Below are 22,855 nucleotides of genomic sequence, written 5' to 3'. Positions count from 1 at the left end.
CTCAAAAACAAATTGTACCTATTTTGTATATGTGAGATGTTTAAATAAATTGTGAAAAAAATTGAAATAAAGCATGTCCACTGTTCCAAAAGAAACCACTGAATGAGTAAAGTTCCTTGCTTAAATGCCTCAAGAGATATTTTCACATCTAATGTTTCCTTTCCAACTCGTGATTCTTCCCTATTAAAATGTAGAAAGTTAGCAAGATTCAGATGTGCTTCTGATGTGTTTTGACTACACCCAACCCCCTGTGTTTTGGTTTTTCTGGTTCATCTGATGGTTGAATATGCTAAAGACTACTAACTTCATTACAATGAATAGGCCACTGCTTGCTATATACTAAACACCAATTAATACCCTTTCCAACAAACTATGCATATAAGCCAGTATCTGTCTTGTTTTTGTATATCTTTGATATGCTCCAATTCTGTAAAACAAAGCATTTCCCAATCAAGTCCGTCAATCTATTTTAGAAAGAGACACAAATAAAATTTCCACTCCAGAGTCCGTAACCAGTCAGACCTCAAATTCTACTCGCAATTGCATCAACATTCCCTCTTTTTACCAGGTGTATTCTCTACTTTTGTTTTCCATTCAAACAAATCCATAAAGGCCACACAACCCTCAAAGAAGGCACAGTTCTCATCACACAACGTGACACAAATTAAGTGCACTACAAAGCACATACCATTGATTTCAAAGGAATTTGTTTCCAACAAGAAACGTTTAACAAAGTTGTTTCGGCTCTGGGCAGGCTGCATTTGGAGTACAGAGCCCAGTTTCGGATGCCACATTTTAAGGATGACGTTGTGTCCAAAGGAAGGGTGGCCAGGATGATGACTGATCTGGAAACCAACTTTGAAAAAGCTGGGTATGTTTATTCTTGAGAAGCAAAGGTTAGCTGTCTTCAAAGATCGAAGAACTGCCATACAGTTAGAGCAGGCTTGTTTCCTGTTACTCCAGAAGACAGGACGAGAACCAAGGTACGGAAATGGAAGGCAATTAGATTTCAGCAAAGGATCAGAAACATCCTTGTGATAACAGCTGTTTAGCCATGGATCAGGCTGTCTTGGGAGGTGGGGGACTGCCCTTCACTAGGTATTGAAGTAAAGGTTGCTTGCCGTCTGTCAGAGATGCTATAATCACATCCTATATTGTAGATGCTGCATCTCATGGGGGTTGACTAAGGATCTTCCAGCTCCATGAGCCTGTGATCTAAGAGCAAATCTACACATTCAGGAAAAGCCAGTGGTACACTCATCTTCTGAAGCACCATAGGAAATAAACAGATGTTTGCTCCTAATGTCAAAAGAGCTTTGCTCTTGGAAAGCTAGCAATGAAGGTTTTCTAACCTCCCCAAAATGCTAATTTTCTATATGCAGGTAGCGTTTTTGTTTTGTTGTTGTTGTTCGCTAAGAAGCACTCAGACATGAAACAGTCCAAAAGGGCTGTATCACCTACTTTTTCTGACCACAGCAATGGGTTCACTTAGTGATATGAATGGAATTGTTTCAGAGTATGGTGGATTTATGCTATTGTTTTTTTTATCAGCCCCATCATCTCATGATGAGGTTTAACTGGAAGATCATCTTGTGAATGAGTCCCCCAATATGTTTCAGGGTGTTGCATTACTTCTCACTCTGAAAGCCAAATTCTAGGATTACCAGATGATGATGAATTCTGCTGGATCTGTTTATAAGTTCATCCTCCATTTGCCTTTCATGTAAATTTAATTACAGGAAAGACAAATCCACCCAAAGTCATTTTAGAAATTCATTGCAATCTTCATTCTTCTGACTTTGCTTTCCTGGATCTTTATAAAGAGACCATGTGCCTGATGCTATTCATAGGCCCAGTAAATTCTGCGACAATGGCACAGTTGTTGAACAATTTTTAAGAATTCAGTGGTGCCTGACTTCAAGAAGATGTTTCTGAACTACCGGAAAAAAGAATTTCATTCATTTAGTAAAGAATCTGTTCAGCAAAATAATTTTTTTGTCTAGTTCTTAAAAGCACAAGATGATCACAGTACTGAGAGGTGCCATCATTTGACTAAAATCAGGCAACAACAACAATAGCTTTTATTGTTTATATGGTACCCATCTGACTGGGCTGTCCCAGCCACTCTGGGCAGCTCCCAACAAAATGTTAAAAACTTCCTTGAACAGGCCTACCTGCAGATGTCTTCAAAAAGTTGTTTATCTGTTTGCTATCTGGTGTAAAAGGACTGCTACAAAAAGCATCCCACCCCAGCAAGGTTTTGCATCTGGTCCTTGCTGAATATTATAAATATTAAATATTACATTTGTAGCCCACATTTCCTCCAGGAGATCTAGGTGGCCTACATGGGTCTTCCTCCTCCTTGTCCTGTTTTATCCTCACAACAGCTCTGAGAAGTAGGTTAGGTGATGTACTGGCCCGTGGTCACCCAATGAGCATCAGGGCTGAGTGGAGATTTGAATCCTGGTCTCCCAGAACTTACCTTGACATTCTAACCACTGCAGCACACTGGCTCTAGATTATTTTTTATTATTAAGAAGAAGAAATGCATAGTAGAATACAGATCATCATAAAATACAGATTCTCAACAGAGACAGCATAAAAAGTAAGGGAAGAGAAAATCAGCAGCGGGTTCTCTAAAATATAAAGAATAGTGCACAAATGAAGAATCTTCTCTCTAGCCAAAGTACCGTAGATTCCGGTGTATTAGGCGTCTGGGCGTATAAGACGACCCCCAACATTTGCTGTTCAGTTTTAGAGTTATAGTGAGAGCCACCAGGGGCAGAGCGCGCACCCCTCCGCTGCCTCTGCCATCACAGCAGCAGCAGCAGCCCGAGGCGAGGCGTTTGGCGGGTGGGCAGGTGGGCGAGCGAGTGCCATGCTCGGAAGGACTTTCCGCATCCCTTCTGTAGGGAGGGAGGAGGAGCGACAGCAGAAGCGGTGCCTCTGCTCACCGGCTCCCTCTCCTCCTTCCCAACGCGTATACCTGGCGTATAAGACGACCCCCAACTTTTGGGGTGATTTTCCAGGGATAAAAAGTTGTCTTGTACGCTGGAACATATGGTAACTATTAATGCCAGCCACCCACAGAAAATGACAGGCCCTCCCAGCTCTCACCTGGGAGCTTTCCTTTCCCAGCCTCTCACACTGGGGGGTCTTCAGTTTCCTGCCTCTCGTGAGGGTGCTTCCACCATCTATCTGTCACTTTCATGAGGGTCCACACCTTGGCCCCCAATAGCATCCCTGAAGAGGGGAGACCTCTACCCCCTGGGTGAGTCCCATGGGCCTTGGCCCATCACTGCCTGCAGCACACCTGTCCATATCTGAGGATATCTCTGAGGCAGATAGGGATCCCTGTCCCAATCTGGAGCAGTTCTCTGTACACACAAGCAGACCGATCTAGAGCAAAGTTATCCACAATGGAACATGGTTTTTAAAGGCCACTTCATAAAGAAAAATGAGGTGCCTTTCTGGACGCATCCTTTATTAATGGAAAATGCAGCATAGCCTATCACCTGAAGGATTCGAAAAGACAAAGTGTGCTCAAAATATTTTTGCGTTGATTGAAAGTTCACAGTGCTATTTCAAAATTGCTGCACTTTCTTGGGCAAGTGTCTGTAAAGCTCCCATTCCGAAAAATTTAAAAGCCACTTGCAGCCATCGAAGGGTAGCAGTTTTGTGTCATTAATCAAAATAGAAGGCATCATCCACTGAATAGCTGCCGGTCACAAAGCTAGTTAAAGGCACAGAAGCCCGGCAAAGGATGGGGAGACAATGTCTTTGGGGGGCAGCAACTGAGAGAATCCCTACCACCTAGCAATTCTGTACAAATATCAGTTAATTTTAACACACCCTATCCTCAAAAAACTATGTTTAATTTCATTGCTTTGTTCCAATATGTGGGAATTATTATTTTTTCTTTGAACTCAAATTATTAATTACAAAGAAAGAAACCAAAGTTTAACAGCTCTTGTCTAGGCAGAAATAAGGCCAACTTCAGTGGGGTTCTCTCCCAGCTAGGGGTGTGGGAGAGATTTTATTCAGTTCACATTTAAAGCTGAATTGATCAAATTTGCACTTTCTGAAACAAAATGAGAACCAAAGCAGAACCTTTCGAAATTTGCAGTTATCCATAATTTGCAATGAAGTTATCCAAGCAATGTTTGCAAAAAAAATATGCATATATTAGGGGGAAATGAGCTTAAAAATGAATACATTTGTGAAAACAACACGCAGAAATTAATTATATTATGAGAAATTGCTTGCAAAAAGAGTATGTGAGTCAAAACGTGCACATGAAACTGCTGAAGAATTTTCATGAGGTTTTGGGGGAGAGGTTGCGAACTGCTTCAGAAATGTGGAGAACCGAATTTAAAATGGGAAACTGAGAGAGCTGAAATTGACAGATTCTCCCACCCCTCCCGCCAGCTAAGTGCTTATAGGATTGCAGCCTAAATCAGTCTTGTTTTCAATGCAACGGCTATAGACTGCCACCTGTTGTCTTGCAAAGGAAGTGTTGGAATACATGGGACCTGTCTTTTTGGCACCATCAGCTATTACAGGACTTGAAGCAAAGTACACTCCAGGGGGTGGGGCAGGGTGTTCAGAGGGCCACCCTCCTCTCTGTTGTCACAAGTACCCATTCTTAAACTTCTTTAGACCATTTAAAGTTGCGATACTGCAATTTACACTAGGGTGCTGCTAGTTCCACTGAACCCTGTGGGATTGCATTGGCAAGCTTCTTCAGTCACATTTTTCTCTTAGCAATACAATTTAGGTAATACCGCATCCTAGTTTTCAGCAACAACAAACATGCAAAAGATAAATTCAGCTATAGGTGCCACACTCTCCCTGATTTTTATGAAAATGTTTACCAAATGCAGACTGGGCATTCAAATCTTTGAAAACTTTTCCGTGGCTGTCCTAATGTTACAGGTTAAAATGTTCCAATTTTTTTTTAAAATAAATCCTTCTCTTGTCCAAGGGGTGGCAGCCTTAACACACATGTTGGATTAGAGAGCAGGATTTTTTAATTCACGGACATGCTGAGGTATGCACAAGTTATTCTATTTATTTATTGTAGATGTCATTGAGTAAACGTTAGTTGTAATAATGTATTTTGGGAGCATCCTAGACATTCTTATACGTTTTGAAAAATATTAGAGAGAGGCATGTCTTCCAGCAAGCATATGTAACCTCTGGCTCGGCTCTACTGGGTATAGCTGAAATAAAACTTGCAAATATTTGAATTGGGGGAGGGGGGAGGAGGATTCAGAAGAGTCACAGTTGTCTTGAACAATAACACATAGATCAAAAAGCATAAGTAATATATTTAAAACAAGAACAATGTACCTAATAGCCCCCAAGAAAATATGTAATTCTTGCTTACAAACTTTGTAGCTAGCCAGTCCAAAGCTTCATGCAGCTCACTGAGGGCACTTCAGAGCTACTTCTATGTAGACAGGGTTTATCTCAAAGCTGCTGGGAAAACAGGAGCAGCAGCAGGCAAACATATAAGTTGCAGCTTGAAGGATATAATCTTGCAATATGCAAATAAAACTAAAACTGTATAAACACTGCCTTGAGGCATATGCTGCAGACATGGTATCTTCTTTCCGGTCATAAACTATTACTCATGTTAAGCTTTGTTTTGGAGAAATCCTTGATAGTACGCACACTCTTAAGATTATATTGGGGGGGGGCTAACAGATGGACAACAAACATGGATTCTGTGAGCATTTATACTTGCTTAAGAGACTAGAAGGCTAGAAGGACAGGCACACACACACACCTTGTCCATGGTCTGATGATCTGACTGTCCGTTCCATTTTGAATGCATAGTTTGTAATCATCATACCTACTCAGACATATGGACTGCATGCTGTATATTAATCTATATGTCTACATTAAGTTTCCCTTTCTTTCTGTTATATTTTCAAATAAACATTTTTTTTAAACCAAATAAAATAGTAGAGAGAGAAAATGATTCCACAACCACTTGCTAGTTAAACATTCAATTTAGTTTTCTTTTACAAGGCAATAACCACGGACTCCTCCCTGCCCTGTGCTCTTTTCTTCATACTGTAGTCTTCACTGAGGGACTCCTGACCCCTTGTCAGGAATAAACTTAACCAGGCTGCTTTCAGATTGGCACCTGACATTTACCTCTCAACCCCTTTCAGTGCTTTGTTGATGATGCAATTGGAATGTACCGTCAACATCAAGGAGGGCATTTCCCCTTTTAAAAATCTGGAACATGCTGCAGTACGGGAGTTTCCTTGGCACTGACTTTTGACGTCTTTTTGGCATCAGGTGTAGATGTTTTCATTCTCCTATAAATTTCAGGGAACACACTGGTTGTATCTGCAGCTATTTTAACTAGGAGTTTGGTGATCATCTTGTGTTTTGCAAGGGAGACGGTATTTTAGTGTTCTATCCATGATGAGATGACCATGTGCTATCTTTAGTTTGCCAGTATTGGTTTTAATTCTGTATTTTTTTAATTGTGCTGTATGAATTTTGAATTGTGCTGTATGAATATGAATTTTGAATTGTGCTGTATGAATATGAAAGCTGAGGCTCCAATACTTTGGCCACCTCATGAGAAGAGAAGACTCCCTGGAAAAGACCCTGATGTTGGGAAAGATGGAGGGCACAAGGAGAAGGGGATGACAGAGGATGAGATGGTTGGACAGTGTTCTCGAAGCTACCAGCATGAGTTTGACCAAACTGCAGGAGGCAGTGGAGAACAGAAGTGCTTGGCGTGCTCTGGTCCATGGGTTCACGAAGAGTCGGACATGACTAAACGACTAAACAACAACAACAAAGTATGAATTTTTCTGCTGTGTGAGTCACTTTGATACCGTAAAAAAAGATACTAATAATCCATCAACACCAATGGGCATTCCTGATGTGCTGATTTAGCTCTGATTTTGACCCTTCTCCTTGTCCTACCCACTCCCAGATTGCTGTTGAACAGACAAATGGCTTTTGTGATGCTGCCAGGAAACACCCCTGTCATTTTTGCTACTTGCCTTTCCCACTGTTCTTCCCGACCATTGTAAATAAAAAATCAAAAAATGAGAACACCTAGCAAAATGACCCATGTGTGCTCTGCTGTGAGTCAAGAGGTGTGGTATTGAAGGTACCCCAGATACATGGCTCCTCCAAATGACCTGTTGGTTGAGCATTCATCCTGATATGCTTGCAAAAAAATACGCAGAGGTTAGGTGAATTGTGAGTGAACTGACCAGACCAGTTACATCATGCTGGGTTTTTAAAGGATGTTTTAGCTATGGTCAGTATATTTTAAAATGTACTGCAGCATTGGTGCTGTTTCATTGGCCTGAAAACCACTTTGGAACTACAGGTAGGGTAAAAAGTTGTATATAAATATCACAACTATGCGCTGCCCAGAAGCAACTGTAATTTGTTTGTGGCAGAAGCAGGCTTTCAATGCACTTGGTTGGGCAGATAGGAAGACACTTCTTCACACATGATTTAACTTACAGAATTCAGGAACCACAAGAGAGCAGTGATGGCCACTAAATAGCTTTCTTAAAATACAGTGGTACCTCGGGTTACATACACTTCAGGTTACAGACTCTGTTAACCCAGAAAGAGTACCTCGGATTAAGAACTTTGCTTCAGGATAACAGAAATCGCGCGGTGGCAGCGGGAGGCCCCATTAGCTAAAATGGTGCTTCAGGTTAAGAACAGTTACAGGTTAAGAACAGACCTTCAGAACGAATTAAGTTCTTAACCTGAGGTACCACTGTACTTGGGGAAAATGAAAGGCCTGCTGAAGGCTATTAGCCATGCTAGCTAATAGGTGGAATGTCGGTGTGTTGTAGTGATTAGAGTGTCAGACTAGGCCCTGAAAGACCAGGATTCAAATCCCCACTCCACTATGAAATTCACTGGGTGACCAGTCAGTGTGTCTCTGTCCAATCTACCTCATAGAATTATTAAGGGGATTAAACGAGGATGGGGAGAGAACCATGTATGCCACCTTGAGCTCTTTGGAGAAAAAGGTGGCAAATAAAGGCAATAAGTAAGCAAGTAAATAAATGATAATTGAATGATGTCTCTGTGTTCAGGGGCAATTCAGCTGATGCATGGCAAGGGAAAGCTGTTGCCTCAAAGCCAAGCTTGTAGCTTTCCCAAAGGTGCTTGGTTCCTTGTTGTTTAAAAAAGAAACACAGTTCTGAAGAACATGGACCCCTTTTACATGGTAGACCTCAGTTTAGTGGTAGAGCATGCAAAATAACTCCATGCAAACCCTGGCCTCTCCAAACAGGGTTGGAAGTCTCCATGCCTTGCCCCAAAAGTGGAATGTTCAAGGTGCCCTGTAATAATTGATGTTAGCACAGCCTAATTATGATGTTTCAAAAGTTGGGTGAATTAGTGACTGTGTTTGAAGGCAAAACACAGCACACCTTCCACATTAGTAATACATTGAGGCCTTAACCCAGTAAGACAGACAAGGTCAAGAGGGTGTGATGTGGGCCAAGAGTTTTTGTACAACATATCTGCCTCCTCAGAAGAAACTAATGAAAACCAGTTGAACCTAACTAGAGAAGCAGTGACTTCAGGTGCCCCCATTAGAGAGCTGCCATGCCAGGTATTTCCAAACTGGATCAGATGTGAGTGAGTTCATTAGAAAAATGCTTTTCAAACTGTTCACAAAAAAGCTCGCAAGAGCCTGTCCATTTCAGCAAACATTCTCATTGTATGATTTACATCACTTGTTGAAGACACACCTCTTTACCCTGGCTTTTGACATTTACAGTTAATGTGATTCTGTTGGCAGTACATTCTTTGGTTTGTTTTACATTGTTTTATTGTATGTTAAGGTTAAATTTTGCAACCTTCCCTGAGACATTATGGGGAAGGGTGGATTAAAAGTCTCTTACAGTATATAAGTAAAATAATGTCATCACTAGGAATGTGGAAGAAATTAAAATCAGTTCACATTTAAAGGCAAACTTACCTAAATTGCACTTTCCAAACCAACATGGGGATCAAAATGCAACAGTTCTTTCGAATTTGCACTTCTCTGAATTTTGCAATGCAACCAAGTAATGTGTGCAAAAATGCATTGTATTAAGGAAAATTGCTTTGTAGAAATGTGTATACAAAATAGCTCTGCCTGATTCCACCAGTTCAATGTAATGGCAGCTGGGAAGAAATTGCCCTGCCTGTTCTCATTTCCAGTCTTGCATGGCAGGAACTCTATGCCTGAACACATATGTGGAGCCACTTCTTTTTCTCTTTTTTTTCAAGCCCCAGCTCAAAATCATTTCTTTAAAGCCTCTATCTTGGGACCCCTGCTAGACTGGCGTTCTGTTATGGCTGCATTCTGCAACATGTTCTTGCCACAATAATTGTGAATGAGTGGTGGATTTTTTTAGTGCTTCTTCCCATTATTGCTGTCTGGGCAAACTATTGTGCAACAGAAATAAACCAGAGCATTTGTGGTATTCAAATTTAGAAGAAAGCCACAGGATTAACACTGACTGGAAATGAAGCAATGTGGCTACCCTCCTGGAGCTGTTGCAAGGACAAGTATTACTGAAAGCAGGATCACATATGACCACTCTGAGAGCATCAAGAGCACAAAGCATCATGAACGCACAATAAAAAGGACATCTGGAGGTACATTCATTTTACACAGCCTGATCTCATTTTTGTTTAATCAGAGGTGAAAGAAGTCAGGCTTCCTCCTGAATAAGAATGCATTGTTTTACAGCCTTAGCCCTCTTCACCCACAACTGAAACAAAGTCTAAGACTGCAATCTTACACACCAGGGAAATACATACCCCTCACCGCAGCATTTTTTCCTCCCATCTAACATATCACCCATTTTATTAGTTATTACAAAAATAAAGGGGAAAAATAGACATAGTGCTGTGTTGAACAAAAAATTGTAAACTTCTGTGACCTGGTTTGTCCTCCCTGATGAAGACACAAATCATCCCCTACCAAAGGGTATAACAATAATAACCACAGTATGCTGATGCATGCATATATAATTCTACCCCTTCCCCTTTAAGGTGTTGCTTGCCTATTGAAACCTGCAATCTAAAAAAGCTACATGCAGACCAGAACTGCCAGCTTCAGATCTCACCTATATGGCTTGTCCAAAGTATCCACATTCAATGAGAGTATAGTGCTCAGCAGAACTATAGTCTAGATATGCCATGCCTGAGCACGTCAGCACATCAAGGCAACCAGTTTTCAGCTTTCTCCAGCAATCATAAATCAGCCATTCCTTTGTTTTAGCAAATACTAAGAGAACAAAAATTCCCATGGTTCTTTGTTTGTGTTGTTAAAAGAATTCAAAAGTCACATCAATAAACATTGCATTCACAATTCTTACACTGTAAACATTTTTACATGGGATTCGTTAAGGCAGATGAAGCAAAAACAATGGACAAAGGAAGTTCTCATGTCACCAGAGTATTTTTGAGAGCTATGAATTCTAGCTAAAAACAGCCTCCACAACGTCTAGGGAATTATTCCCCTGGGAACCTTTCAGCAAATACGGGAAATAAATTCAAATAATGTGTTGTGCTAATTTACATTTGTTAGTAGAGCATCGTCAAGGATTAAAGGACGGCTGCTATTCAGCAACCAAATGCAATGAAACCAGCAAGGCTTTTGCAAGTCTGTCCTACCTCATTAACCTTTTAGTTATTTGTGTGCCAATAAGCAAATAGAGATGATACAGTCAACTCTGTGCACTTAAATTTCAAAATGACTCCTGAGTAAGCAGTCAGAGGATCGAGACTGAGATCAAGTGAGAGCTCCTCTTATTGATCAGTAATTGGCAAAGGAGCATGAAAGAGAGAGTAGAAATGAATGGACATTTTTTTCTAGTGGAGGGTTGTAGAAAGTGGACCTCTGCTTCTTAATTTGTTCATAAATGATCTAGAGGTAGGGGTTAGCAGTGAGGTAGCAAAGTTTGCTGATGATACCAAATTGTTTAGGATGGTTCAAACAAAAGGAGACTGTGAGGAGCTCCAAAAGGATCTCTCCAAACTGATTTCATGTATATGCTAATAGTGTCTGAACTGATGGCAAGAGGCTTTTAAGACACAGTGCTAGCTCAACAAAGATGTCAACCCAGTGGACAGCAGCCGTGAAGAAGGCAAATCCCAAGTTAAGGATAATTAGCCAAGGGATGGAAGATAAAACTGCCAGTGCCATAACGCCATTATGCAAAGGTATGGGGAGGTATCCTGTGTACAGGCTGTAGTCACCTCACCTCAAAAAAGATATTGCAACAGAGCTGGGGAAAGTTCGGAAAACAATCAAGTGTCTGGAGCAGTTCCCCTATGACAATTGGATTACAACATTTGGTGCTTTTTAGTTTAGAAAAAAAGGAAAGAAGAGATATATTTGAGCTGCATCAATTATGCATGGTGTGGAGCAAATGAATAAAAGGAAGATATGCAGGCAGGTGGCAATTTCTGTTCCTAGCCCTGAAACAAAATAGAATAAAAAATACCAAGTTGTCAGTTTGTCCAGTGGTTCAGGAAATGTAACTAAGCACACAGGGTTGCCATTGATTCTTTCGACAGGTGAGTGGGGCTAAAACTGAAGCGGACCTTCAAAAGATGATGCAGCAATGACTATGGCAGAGAACTAAAGAAAAATGACATGTACGGCAGGGTCACTAAAAGGAAATACCGTAACCACGCCAGAGTTCAAGTAAAGTCGCGGCTCTGCCTCACCCCTCTGAAAACACTCGGGGATTTGCAACCCTAAGTAAGATGTGCCGACGGACAGCGGCCAACTTGGGTGACTTTTAAAGTCCAGTTCCTGGACGGTGGGCCGGGCTGCCAAGGGCTGGTTAGTCAACGTGGCTCTGTTGCCTCCGGCACTACCTGTCCCTGGGCGGGGGGGAGCGGGAAAGGGCTATCCTGCCTTGCCCATGGGCTTCCCACCTCTGCCTGGGCCTGCCCCACAGAGTGACGGTGCCCGAAGAGACTTTGATCCCCACCCAAGGGAGCGGCGTCCCCTTGCTTTTGCCAAGCCAGCAGAGCAGGTTAGGCAGGTGGAGGAGGAAGCGGCTGCTGCCCCCACGTCGAATGCGAACACCCGAGTCAAACCGGCTGAGGGAAAGAAGTTCGCTTCTTTCGCCAAGTTTCGCTTCCCCCCTCTCCCCGCCGCCCTTTCGCGCCTTGTTCGCGTGAGAAAGAGAGAGGCGCGAGGGCTCGCCCGCTCCCCTCCATGGCTGCGGCAGAGGAGGGGCCAGGCGCCGGGGCGCCGCCGCGAGGGGCGGTAGCGGACCAGCCGCCGCCGCCGCAGCAGCAGCAGCGCGAGGGGGGCGCGGATGGCCGCTGGGGGCAACGGCAGCAGCTGCAGCCGCCGCTTCAGGGACCGGACGGGAAAGCGGGCGCTCCCCTGGCTGCTGAGGTGAAGCGGCGGCGCCCGGACGAGGAGGAAGGGGAGGGGACCGCGCTTCTGCCGCCGCCGCTGCTCTTGAGCGAAGCGGAGGACGAGGACGCCGCCGACCCGCCCGCCTCCGCGGGGCTCTCCTCGCTGGGCTTCTCTCCCCTGCGCTGGTGGCGGCGGCAGAAGCGGCGGCTCTTCCTCTCCCCTCCGCCGTCCCCGCTGGGGACCCAGCGCAGCTGCCCGTGCGCCGCCGCCCGCTCCTTCGCGCACTGTTGTCATGGAGGAGCCAAGATGGCGGCCCTGGCCTACACCTTGGGCAAGCGCGAGATCAACCACTACTTCAGCGTGAGGAGCGCCAAGGCGCTGGCGCTGGGCGCCGTCCTGCTGCTCGCCGCCTGCCACGCCGCCTCGCGCCGGTACCGAGGTGAGGAAGGGGCGGCGGGAAGGAGGAGGAGGGCGTGTGTGGAGGGGCGAGATGAGATAGGGAGCGGAGAAGTTGGCCGTGGTTATTGGGGATACGCTGGTCCCTCGCTTCCTCCTCCTCCACCACCACAGTTCAGGGGGAGCCGCCTCCTTGGAAGGGGCTTCCTTTGGCATCGGGCGAAAGCCGCCACTTCAGGTGTCTCTGGGAGGCAGGTACGTCTCTCCCTCCTCCCCTCATTTCCTCCAAGCCGTTGCAAAGCAAGCGCTTAGCTGGCCGAGGAAGGTGACTGACACCTGCCAAACTTCGCCCCGGCGTGAGCATCCTTTCTCCCCACGCCGCCACGCCACATCCGCCTGCCTTGGCAGCTCCAGCTTGCGTTTGCAGACAGACAAGAAAACCGCAGCAAGCGCCTTAAGGGCAGAGGAGAAGCCGGTCCGTGCGGATTTCTGCAGGAAGCAGCTGTCCAAATTAAACAACCCAGGCTTGTTTGACTTGGGCGCAACATTTTTTACTTTGTTTATTAAATGTGTGTGCTGCCCTTCATCCAAAGATCACAGGGCGGTCCACGACATAAAAATGCAAAATGAAGACAGAAAATGCCATTATAACCCAGGGACAGGCTATTGGTCTGGCTGGCCGGGTGTTGTAAACTCTGACTGGCAGTAGCTCTCTAAGGTCTCAAGCAGATGCCCCTTTTCCCATCACCTGCTCTCTGCTTCTGGAGATGCCAGGACTTGAGTCTGGAGCTTTCTGCCAGGCAGAACATGTGCTCTCTCACTGAGCTGCGATCTCTCCCTTCAGAAGGGCTTGCTGCATTTTTCTTTTCTTTTTTAAAAAAGAAATTATTACCCACGCAGGAAGTTGTAGCGGTTTCGGGGTTGCTGTTTAACTAAATTCTTAGCCTGAGGTCTGTGCTAGCTAATTAGGAGTGTGCCGTATAAACAAAGAAAATGTGTGGGAGTGAGGAGTGTAAATCATGCAAACTGGCAGCTTTGCAAGAAGCTGCTGACATGCAAGGTAGGAGAAGGTGGTGTGCTTGAGATACGTTGAAAGAGTGTGGCTTCGAGATCCTAAATTAAAAGATTAAGACCTCTCCCTGCTATGACTCCCTTCTTTTTTGTACTGCCCTCATTTGACACTGTAAATAGAAATGTATATGCTTGCTTTCAAGAACAGCAGTGGTGACAGAGGTGAACACCAGACAAAGCAGGGCTCCCTACAGAAGTGTTGGGGGAAGCAATGCTTCCCATGTCCTCTCCAGCATCTGAATTGAGTCTCCAATACACCTTTATTTTGTTTGCTACAAAGGAGATAAGTTAGTTGAGTAGTGACTTGACCAAGTGAGCTTCTTACACTTGAGTGGGCTATTTGAATCTGGGTTACTAACATCTAGAAACTAAACTCCAGCTGAAATCCTACTGCCCTAAAAAGCTTTCAGATGTTTTTGTTCAGAGTGACTGGAAGTATTTTGACTTCCTCAAGCCTTTTGCGTGAGTGGGTGGTCATCACTTCACTCAATATATGGTGTCATGTGGTTTGTGGGGATTGGTGCATTGTATGTTTATATTATTATTCAGTTTATTTATGTACCATTTTTTGGCCCAAAGGTCTCCTCAAACAGTAAACATCATACTAAAATAAAATCTGCAGTAGAGTAAAATGGCATAAATCAAAAAGACAGCAAAATCTTAACACGTAAGAGCCAAAGAAAAGCCTTCCAAGCTGGAGGATTAAAAGAGTGCTCTTACAATACCCAAACATTGAAATAAAGTTCCATATAGAAGCACTTGCGGCTGCATAGTTTTAAATAATTCTTCCTTATATGGGGTCCTTGTAGCTTCCCACAAGTTGTTTTGCTCTTCAGCACGAAGTCGAGTACTCTATACTGGGAATTCTCCCAGGGTCTGTGAGAGGGAAATACTACTCTCTAGGATTGCTGAAGATCATTGATGTGGGTGTTATAGGTGACAACAAGTGAAATTTGCCACTTGTAAGTCTCACCTGTACAGCATTATTTCTGGGTACCAGTTTGGCCTTGTGGGTCTGATTTTTATTTTATCAGTTACCTTTAACACTGGAAACTACATTTTCTGAAAATAAAAATTAATTTCTTGGTAATCTAAAAAATCTATTTAGCCTCACATTTTTTCCCCTTGTGAGACAATTAATTAACTTTCGATTTAAGAAAAATCCTTTATCTCCAGAGTACCTTGATATAAAGCATCATTTGAAAACATAAACTGACAAGAGCTGGGATAGCTCAGTCAGCAGAGTGCGAGGCTCTTAATCTCAGGGTTGTGGGTTCAAGCCCCACACTAGGCACAAGATTCCTGCATTGCAGGGGGTTGGACTAGATGGCCCTCATGGTCCCTTCCAACTCTACAGTTCTCTGATTCTATGCTTCTATAAACTATTCTGAAAGTGCAACATTTTGCAACTTTATCAAAAAGGGATAAGGAAGCTTGTTATTGTTGCCATCCATCTGTCTCAAGAGACAATGGAAGAGTGTGCCATTGGGGGTAAAGTTACACCATTGGGGAGTTAACAGCTCCTGTTGTAGCTGTAGAGACCAGTACAGGAGAAACACGTTTTATTGCAGCTGGGGCAGATGAAGACGTTTGGTTTCGCTGGTGCAGATGCACTATGGTGTTTTTTCTCTCCCTGCTTCTCCCAGCGGTCATTCCTGATCTGGTCATTTTTTTTTGGATACATAACCTGTCTGTCTGTCTCCAGGTACTGCAGTTGTTTGCAAGGCATTCCCACATGGCAGGGTTAATATTGTCAGCCTTCATGTCACGTTTGCAAACAACTTTATAACACAGAGTTGGTTTGTCAACAGGCCTGCTGCCTGATGCCAGCTCCCTGTGGAGCACATCCTTGGGGATCCTGCCATCTTCCATCCTATGTACATTACCAAGCCAGTATAGACATCACTGAGACAGAACTTGGAAGAGCACGTATTTGTTTGAGGCTCTGTCCTGCCATGTGGTAGACCTTCATCTTGGTATTGGTCGTTAGCATCACATTCTCCCATACCCTTTTGGAGAGGTGCGCCATTGCTGTGGCTGCCTTACCAATACGCTTGTCCAGCATCAGTGGAAAGGTTGCGGGTTATGGTGAAGCCCAGGAAGACAAAATCGTCTTAACACCTGAAGCGTGTGATCACCAGTGCTGATGCATGGAGTGCTGGCAATGTCCTGACCCAAGATGTTGGTCTTTGGAAGGCTGAAGGTGAGGCCACACTCCACTTAGGCAAAACAGTTTATGAGTCTCTGTAGAGCTTCCTCTGAGTGCACTGTCAAGGGTCCATCATCTGCAAACAACATCCAAACACCAATTCTTTTTCCAGTAGAAGCCCTATGTATTTTATTGAGGTTCATTCTGTTGCAAGACTGAGAATCAGATTGATAACCAGATAAAAAGTGCCGTTTGAAAACTCGCAGCAGCTGCAGAAGTATACTTCTGAGTGAGTGATACTTCCTTGTGTGAGTATGCAGAATTCGTAAAATGCAGAGTCCCAGATATTTTTTTCTGATGAGAAGTAGCTCCAGAAGAAGTCCTAGCCTCTTAATTTTGATAAGCTCCCTAAAGTTTTTATTTCTATTTTAAAATAAATTGGTAATTTAGAATATACCTATAGTTGTTTGCTCTAGGAATACTAGCACATTATGCACTAAAATTTAAGGAATGATAACATTATTTAATGGCCACATGACATGCATCTTGAAGGATACTTCAAGGAATTATGCTTTGTATCTGGGTAATTAAAAAATATTTAGTTTAAATTACTACTGTGAAAAGAATCATAAGATATGCAGCGTTCTTGTAGTCCTCTCATAGGCTTCACTTGGCCACTGTAAAGAGGACGTTGGACTAGATCAGCCTTTGGTCTAATCCAGCAGTGCTCTTCTTACATTATTACTTTTTTTACACAACTCTATTTTCTTTCTGAACACTATAAACTGAAACTACGCAATTTAAGAATTTGAGGTAACATGAACAAGGAGGGAGAGATAGGAGTACTTGGAGGAAGGTGTAAATGTCTGTAATTCTAAAAACCAAATATAGCCTTGTGTAAGCAGAAGCTGTCTTCTTCAGTGTTGGAGGATGTTTCACATAGGTAGATGCAGATGCTGTTCATGTGATCCCATATTCTTCTGGACCAGAACCTAGCAGGCCATCTTTTGGTCCTTGCTGTACAAGTCGGGTCATAATGAAGCCTCTTTACTAGATAACAGCTGTTACCTAAGTTAATCCTGCACCAGACGTATTCTCTTACCCACACTATTAATTTTCAGTTTGGTTAGAAGCTGGCCAAGTGCATGGCAAACAACAAAATTGTTGTGAGTGATTGTGTTTCACACAGTTGCTAGGCAAATGTCCTTTGTTAATTTTGTATAGATAGCTTTTCTTCAAACCTCATGCCACTGGGCAAAGTAGGAGTGATACAGCTTTCTCCTTCTGTTAAGATTTTCTCAACGTTTCCTTCCTGGCTTTGTTGCAGCTACATTAAAGTGTAATACTTTTCTGTCATTACAATTTTGTTGTCAGAGCAGTGCAATCCAGTAATCAAACTGTAAAACCGATGTCTTTTTAGAGTGCAATGATCATGTGTTTAATTTTTTTTAATGCACAATTTTGATCACACAAGTGACAAAGCTACACATACTGCACTGGTTTGGAAGTGAGCACAGAGTTCCTTGGCTTCATTCCTCATTAATCTTACATGGATCTTAAATGACTTAATTTTTAATCCTGGCCTTCGGGGGTTAATTATGATGGTTAAATTGAACATAGTTTTTTAAAGCTGCCAGTTGTAACTGGATTGTGCATGTGTGTGAACTAAGCAGAACAAATGAAACTAGGATCCTTCATTTTAAAGTACATATTGGCAAAAACATTTGATGTCACTACTATATAGTAGTAGTATGTTATTGAAGGAATGATAATGGAGGTGTTGGGCTCATACTCAATTTAGCCTTTTTAAAATGAAGCCCAGAAGTTTGTAACTTTTCTGACTGGCAATAAAATGCCTGTCTTTACTATGTGGGTTGTGAACGCAGCTGTTGATCAAATGATAATACAGAGTGTTTTATTTTTTTAAGGTGATGATAGTTGTGAGCACCTTCTCTCTAGTGGAAGATTTCTTGGGGAGAAAGTATGGCAGCCTCACGGCTGTATGATGCACAAATATAAGCAGAGGTAAGGTATTCTACTTTTAAATTTCCCCTTAAAGAAGAAAATATTGAAAGGGTGCACTTAAATGTAAAGTGTTAGTTTCTGGGATTACTACATTTTTAGACCTACACTGTGAATGTCATATGGCACATAATGTGTTTGTTCTGCTCATGTGAGTTTCCCCTATCCCTATTAGTGGTTTCACTTTATTAGCAGAAATGAAATAAATAGTAATGATTGTTAGTCTGTATCTTGCTTACTATGAAGAAATTTCTCACATAACCATATCAGTTTGCCTACAATTGCAAACTGGTACTTAAAGCAGCCATTTAGGCAAATCCCGCCCACCTCATTCTCTAGTTCAGCCTTCTGAGCCCAGTGCCCTCCAAAGATCTTGAACTACATCTCCCATCAGCTGCAGCCAGCATGGCCATGCAAGCTGGAGCTGTTGGAAACTGTAGTCCAAAATACCTGGAGGGCACCAAATTGGGGAAGGATGCATCTAATAATTCCTCCATCAGCCTTGGTGCATAAAGTATTGCACCATTAAGGTGCCTGTCAGTGAGCAAGTTTGTGTACCTTGATTGCTTTAAGGCTATAAAAGAAAACGTGAAGCAAATAAAACCCCTATTTCCCCACCTCCACCAGAGTTGATCTCCAACCATTTTAGTAGCAGCTAGATATTATGTAAAGAGGAGTTCTCACATTATCTAAAGCCTTTTGCAGTCACCCCAGGGAATGACTATACCATAGAGAAGGGTGCATCAGTGGGTCCTGCCCTCTTCAGAGCAACCTTACTTTTTGAATTTGATTTCTTAAAAAATGTGCTTACTTGAGAGCATAAGATGAGTATGTTGGATCGGGCTAATGGCCCATCTAGTCCAGCATCCTGTTCTCGCATTGGCTGACCAGATGCCTGTGGAAGCCTGCAAGCTGGACATAAGCGCAGCAGCCCTCTGACCACTTGCAATTCCCAGTAACTGATTGAGTTGAAGGCCCAGCACAGTCTACCAGTGTTGCAATTCTCTTTTCTTAGTTAATAGAATGTAAAAATGGCAGGACAGTATAACATAACAATTTATGAAATATATAACAATATTTGTAGTGTTTTATAAGAAAAAGGAAAATTTGTTCCCACAAATTTGAATTATCAAGGATATGGGATATAAGTTGGTGCTCAGAATATTCTACAGTGCAGTTTTTTGGGGGTGAATTACTTTTGTTGTGTCATACTTGAAGAAAATCAATATTAATGTTTGTTTTTACAGTGAAGCAAAAACCTGCCTCGTAGACAAACATATTGCATTTATAGGTGATTCTAGGATCCGTCAGCTGTTCTACTCATTTGTGAAACTCCTGAACCCTCAAATTAAGGAGGATGGAGTCAAGGTATGGTTTTTATATTTTACTTTTATCACAGTTATTACTAGAAAACTACAGTCATTGTAATACCTTAGTTGTAAAGGTATTTCTGTTGAAAATGTATTGATCCAGTTTAGACATTACATTCCTGGTCCACCAAATCGGGTTTGGCTGGGTTAGGAAAACACAGTATGCCCATGTGTTCCTCCACCATATTCTCCCTCCCCTTACATGCCTAGCTTTACAATACTTTTTTATTTATTGCATTTGTACAGTGCCTTCTTGCCAAGGTGGTTTATGATTTAAAATGTTAATACAAATAAATATTGCAAAATATTTTTAGGCTGCCTACAGGAGCTGGTGGCAGTAGCTCCTTGACCTAGGCTTTTCTTGTTTTCTCCTCTGCCTTCCCTCAAGGCAGGCCTTTGCACACAGGGCTTAAGGAGTCCCAGGGAAAGTGTGGGTTAGGTTGCCCCAGCAGTTCTCTCAGGACATTGATAGTCTCTTCAGGAGCAGGTGGTTATACATAGGATGTCAATACTAGGAAATTCAGGTTTGAGCACTGGGTACACACCAGGATTGTAAATTACACTTTGTTTCTGGATTCCAGTTCTGATTTGTGAAGAATGTTCAAGCCAGTTTCTCAATATGGGCATCCTGTCTTGTTGTGCTGAAGTTTACCTCAAAGTATTGTATCAAGCTGGATGAATGAGAGGAATCTGAATGGGAGGAAGCAGCATTCTGAAAACACCCTAGTTTTCAGATCAGGAATGTGATGTCTGAACCAGGCTAATGAATGTGGGAACTTCAGAAAGAGAGCTAATCAAGCAGTTTCAGAGAAAAGAACCAATTGCTGAAAAGACAGGTGGTTAATAGTGGAAACCTGAAGAATGCAGTTGGGAACTTTGTATTTAGAAGTTGGTGGCATGAATACATTTCAACCATTGGCTTCTCTGTGCCTTAACCATGTACAAGTTTGATGCCTATTTTACTTAGCTGTAGCCTGCGGCATCCTGAAGTGGCACTGTGCTACCTTGGGTACGGTCAACCTGCAGGTGAACCCAGAAGTAGAGAGGGAAAGAAGGAGGGAGGGTTGAACTTTTGGTCAGTGCTGCACTTCAGATATTGATAAAGATAAAGGAGGAGGACTATCTTAGAAGAATGAAGTCAGGAACCCAAGGAGAAGGCAGTCTGAGATAACATTTTAGTCTGAACTCCAGGCAAAGAGAAATTCCTCATGTGCTCCAGGGCTGTTAGTAGAGGGTGACTTGGAAAGATTGTGGGGGGGGGGGGGAGAGAGAGACCTAGTCTCACTAAGGACTAGCCCTTGAAAATAAGAGCATGTCAGTGTTAGCAGCTATTCTACCTAAAGGGCACTGTACTTACTGGAGAATAATTGAAGTGTGCCTGAAAAGCCCCCAAATTATACATTTGCCTTTGTGTGCTTATTTCCCTCCCCACCCCCCCCACCCCCGCTTTAAATAGCAGTTGCAGAGCTTGTAATTAGGTTTTGGACCATTAGAAATACAGGCCTACGCTGGAGTCCTGAATGAAAATCTCTTGTCTTCCGCTGGTCCTCAAAGCTGCTGTTCTTGTCAAGAGAACAAAGTTGCATCTTTCCTGATGCAACTTTGAAGCAGGGTGGGGGTGAGGGAGGTTTTTTGGGACTGTGTGGTGAGAGGATAGGATTAAGAAGTTCTCTTGCTGCATCATAGTACCAAACCTGTTTCCTGCTCCCTCTCTTCCTTATCTCCTCCTCCTTTTCAGGCAACTTCTATTTAAAGTTAAAAAGCAAAACAAACCAGGCAACATCAAATTAAGAATTTAGCATAACATGAATACAGTCATGGATTTCTGGAAACTGGTGTAATTTTTTTGCCTGTTTCTTACTTTGACAGCATGGAAACATTCCTTTTGAAGACAAATCATCTTCACTTAAAGTGGTAAGCATACCCAGTTGCTTCTAAACTAGAATGAAGAAAAGAAGTTGGCATGTGTATTTATTTTATTTATATTTATTTATAATATTTATATACCACCCTTTCACAAAACACCAGGGTGAAGTATAGCAACATAAAAAACCTTTAGAAATAAATACTTACTAAAGTAGTACTTTCATATTTTGTTTATTATAAAATTTATATCCCACCTTTCCTCCTAAAGGAGCCCAAGGCAGCAAACAAGTGATAAAACAAAACCAAAAAAATTTCAATGCATATGCAGACTTAGAAATATCTCCACTTGAAAGGCTTGTTAAAGGAGCCTTCAGTAGGTGCCAAAACGGCAACAGAAATGGCTCCTGTGTGATACTAATTGGGAAAGAATTAAGATGGTAGGTACCAAAACACTAAAAGCAATTCCTACATTGTGCAGTACAGACCTCCTGATAAGATGGTATTTGCAAGAGGCCCTCCTTTGGACGGTGGAATCATAGATTTGAAAGGGACCTCAGGGTCTTTGTCCCATGCTGTATTGAGCTTTATATGCCAAAACATGAACTAACCCTGTACCTAATTGGCAGCCAATGCAATTCTTTCAACACTGGGGTAATCTATAAGTGACATCCTACCTCAGTAGTTGAGCTACCACAGTTTGCACTGGCTGCAACACACACAACCACAGGAAGATTTTGCTTTGGGCTGGTTTTCCTTAGCTTCCTTAGGAGGATTGTGAGGACAAATACTTAAATATCTGAAGGAATTAAGTGCTGCAGAATATAACAAAAATCATTTCAAAAATACTCCTACTGCTGAAAACAATCCAGTTTCCTCTTTGAGCAGTTAGTCAAGTCTCCTTCTCACTGTGTCCTCTTAAGTAACAGCAGCAGTGTTTTCTACAAAAAGTGCATAAATTATTAAAAGAAGATATGTGTATGCATGTGTCCAAAAAACCTGATTGGCCCAGGACCAAACATCAGCATAAGATCTTAGTGTACATGCATATTTTTACTTATAGGTGTTATACGTTTGCGGTAGAAAATGCAGATGGAATGCTGCTGATTCTGTCAATAGTTGCCACATTTAATGCTGACATAAGATGACTGTTTCAGGAGAGTAAACCACTTGCTAATAAACTCATCCATTTCCCCTCAGGAATTTCTGTGGTATCCGGAAGTCAATGGATCTATGAAACAGCTTATCAAATCTTGGACTGAAGTGAGTTGCATTATTGAACTTCCTTTATGACAGTGGTTTTCAGCTAGTGTGCCGTGGCACCCTGGGGTGCCTTGAATGATGCTCAGGGGTGCCACGGGCATCCCTGGCCTCTGTCCTTCTTTCCTTCCCTCCCTCCTCTGATGCCTTTTCCTCCCCAAGCCTTATGTGGCTGTTTGTTGCAGCAGCCCTGGCTACAAGCTGCCCAGGTGAATGATGTCTCTGGAGCTGGCCAGGGGGTGCTGATTGCCAGGAGTTGAGGCAGCCTCGGAGTAAGCAAGCAAGTGGGTGAGGGAGCCCAGCCAGCCAATCCACTATCCCTTGCTGCTGGGAATG

General features: G+C 42.7%; 1 protein-coding gene and 1 long non-coding RNA gene across 4 annotated transcripts in view; one reads left to right on the top strand and one right to left on the bottom strand.

Annotated features, from left to right (window-relative positions):
• Positions 1 to 690: 690 nt before the first annotated feature.
• Positions 691 to 10,252, bottom strand: LOC310745849. The gene is made up of 2 exons (XR_014540382.1): positions 10,131 to 10,252; positions 691 to 1,936 (listed from the first exon to the last, which is right to left on the bottom strand). It is a non-coding gene; the product is annotated as an uncharacterized lncRNA (long non-coding RNA).
• The window catches only part of CASD1 (CAS1 domain containing 1), a 32,516-nt gene continuing 19,115 nt past the window's right edge, over positions 9,455 to 22,855 (top strand). Inside the window, exons 1-5 of one of the 3 annotated variants that reach the window (XM_083578575.1) lie at positions 9,455 to 12,827; positions 17,933 to 18,029; positions 19,274 to 19,394; positions 21,266 to 21,310; positions 22,460 to 22,522. In XM_083578575.1, coding sequence (XP_083434701.1) covers positions 12,239 to 12,827; positions 17,933 to 18,029; positions 19,274 to 19,394; positions 21,266 to 21,310; positions 22,460 to 22,522 — 915 coding nt within the window. In that variant the 5' untranslated portion in view covers positions 9,455 to 12,238. Of the gene's footprint in view, positions 16,037 to 16,340; positions 18,030 to 19,273; positions 19,395 to 21,265; positions 21,311 to 22,459; positions 22,523 to 22,855 lie in introns of all 3 variants that reach the window. The other 2 variants (XM_083578576.1, XM_083578577.1) reach the window with 2 other exon arrangements.

Source organism: Podarcis filfolensis, assembly GCF_964270895.1.
Source record: "Podarcis filfolensis genome assembly, chromosome: 12".
Classification (NCBI taxonomy): Eukaryota; Metazoa; Chordata; class Lepidosauria; order Squamata; family Lacertidae; genus Podarcis; species Podarcis filfolensis.
This window is presented reverse-complemented; position numbering and strand designations above follow the sequence as displayed.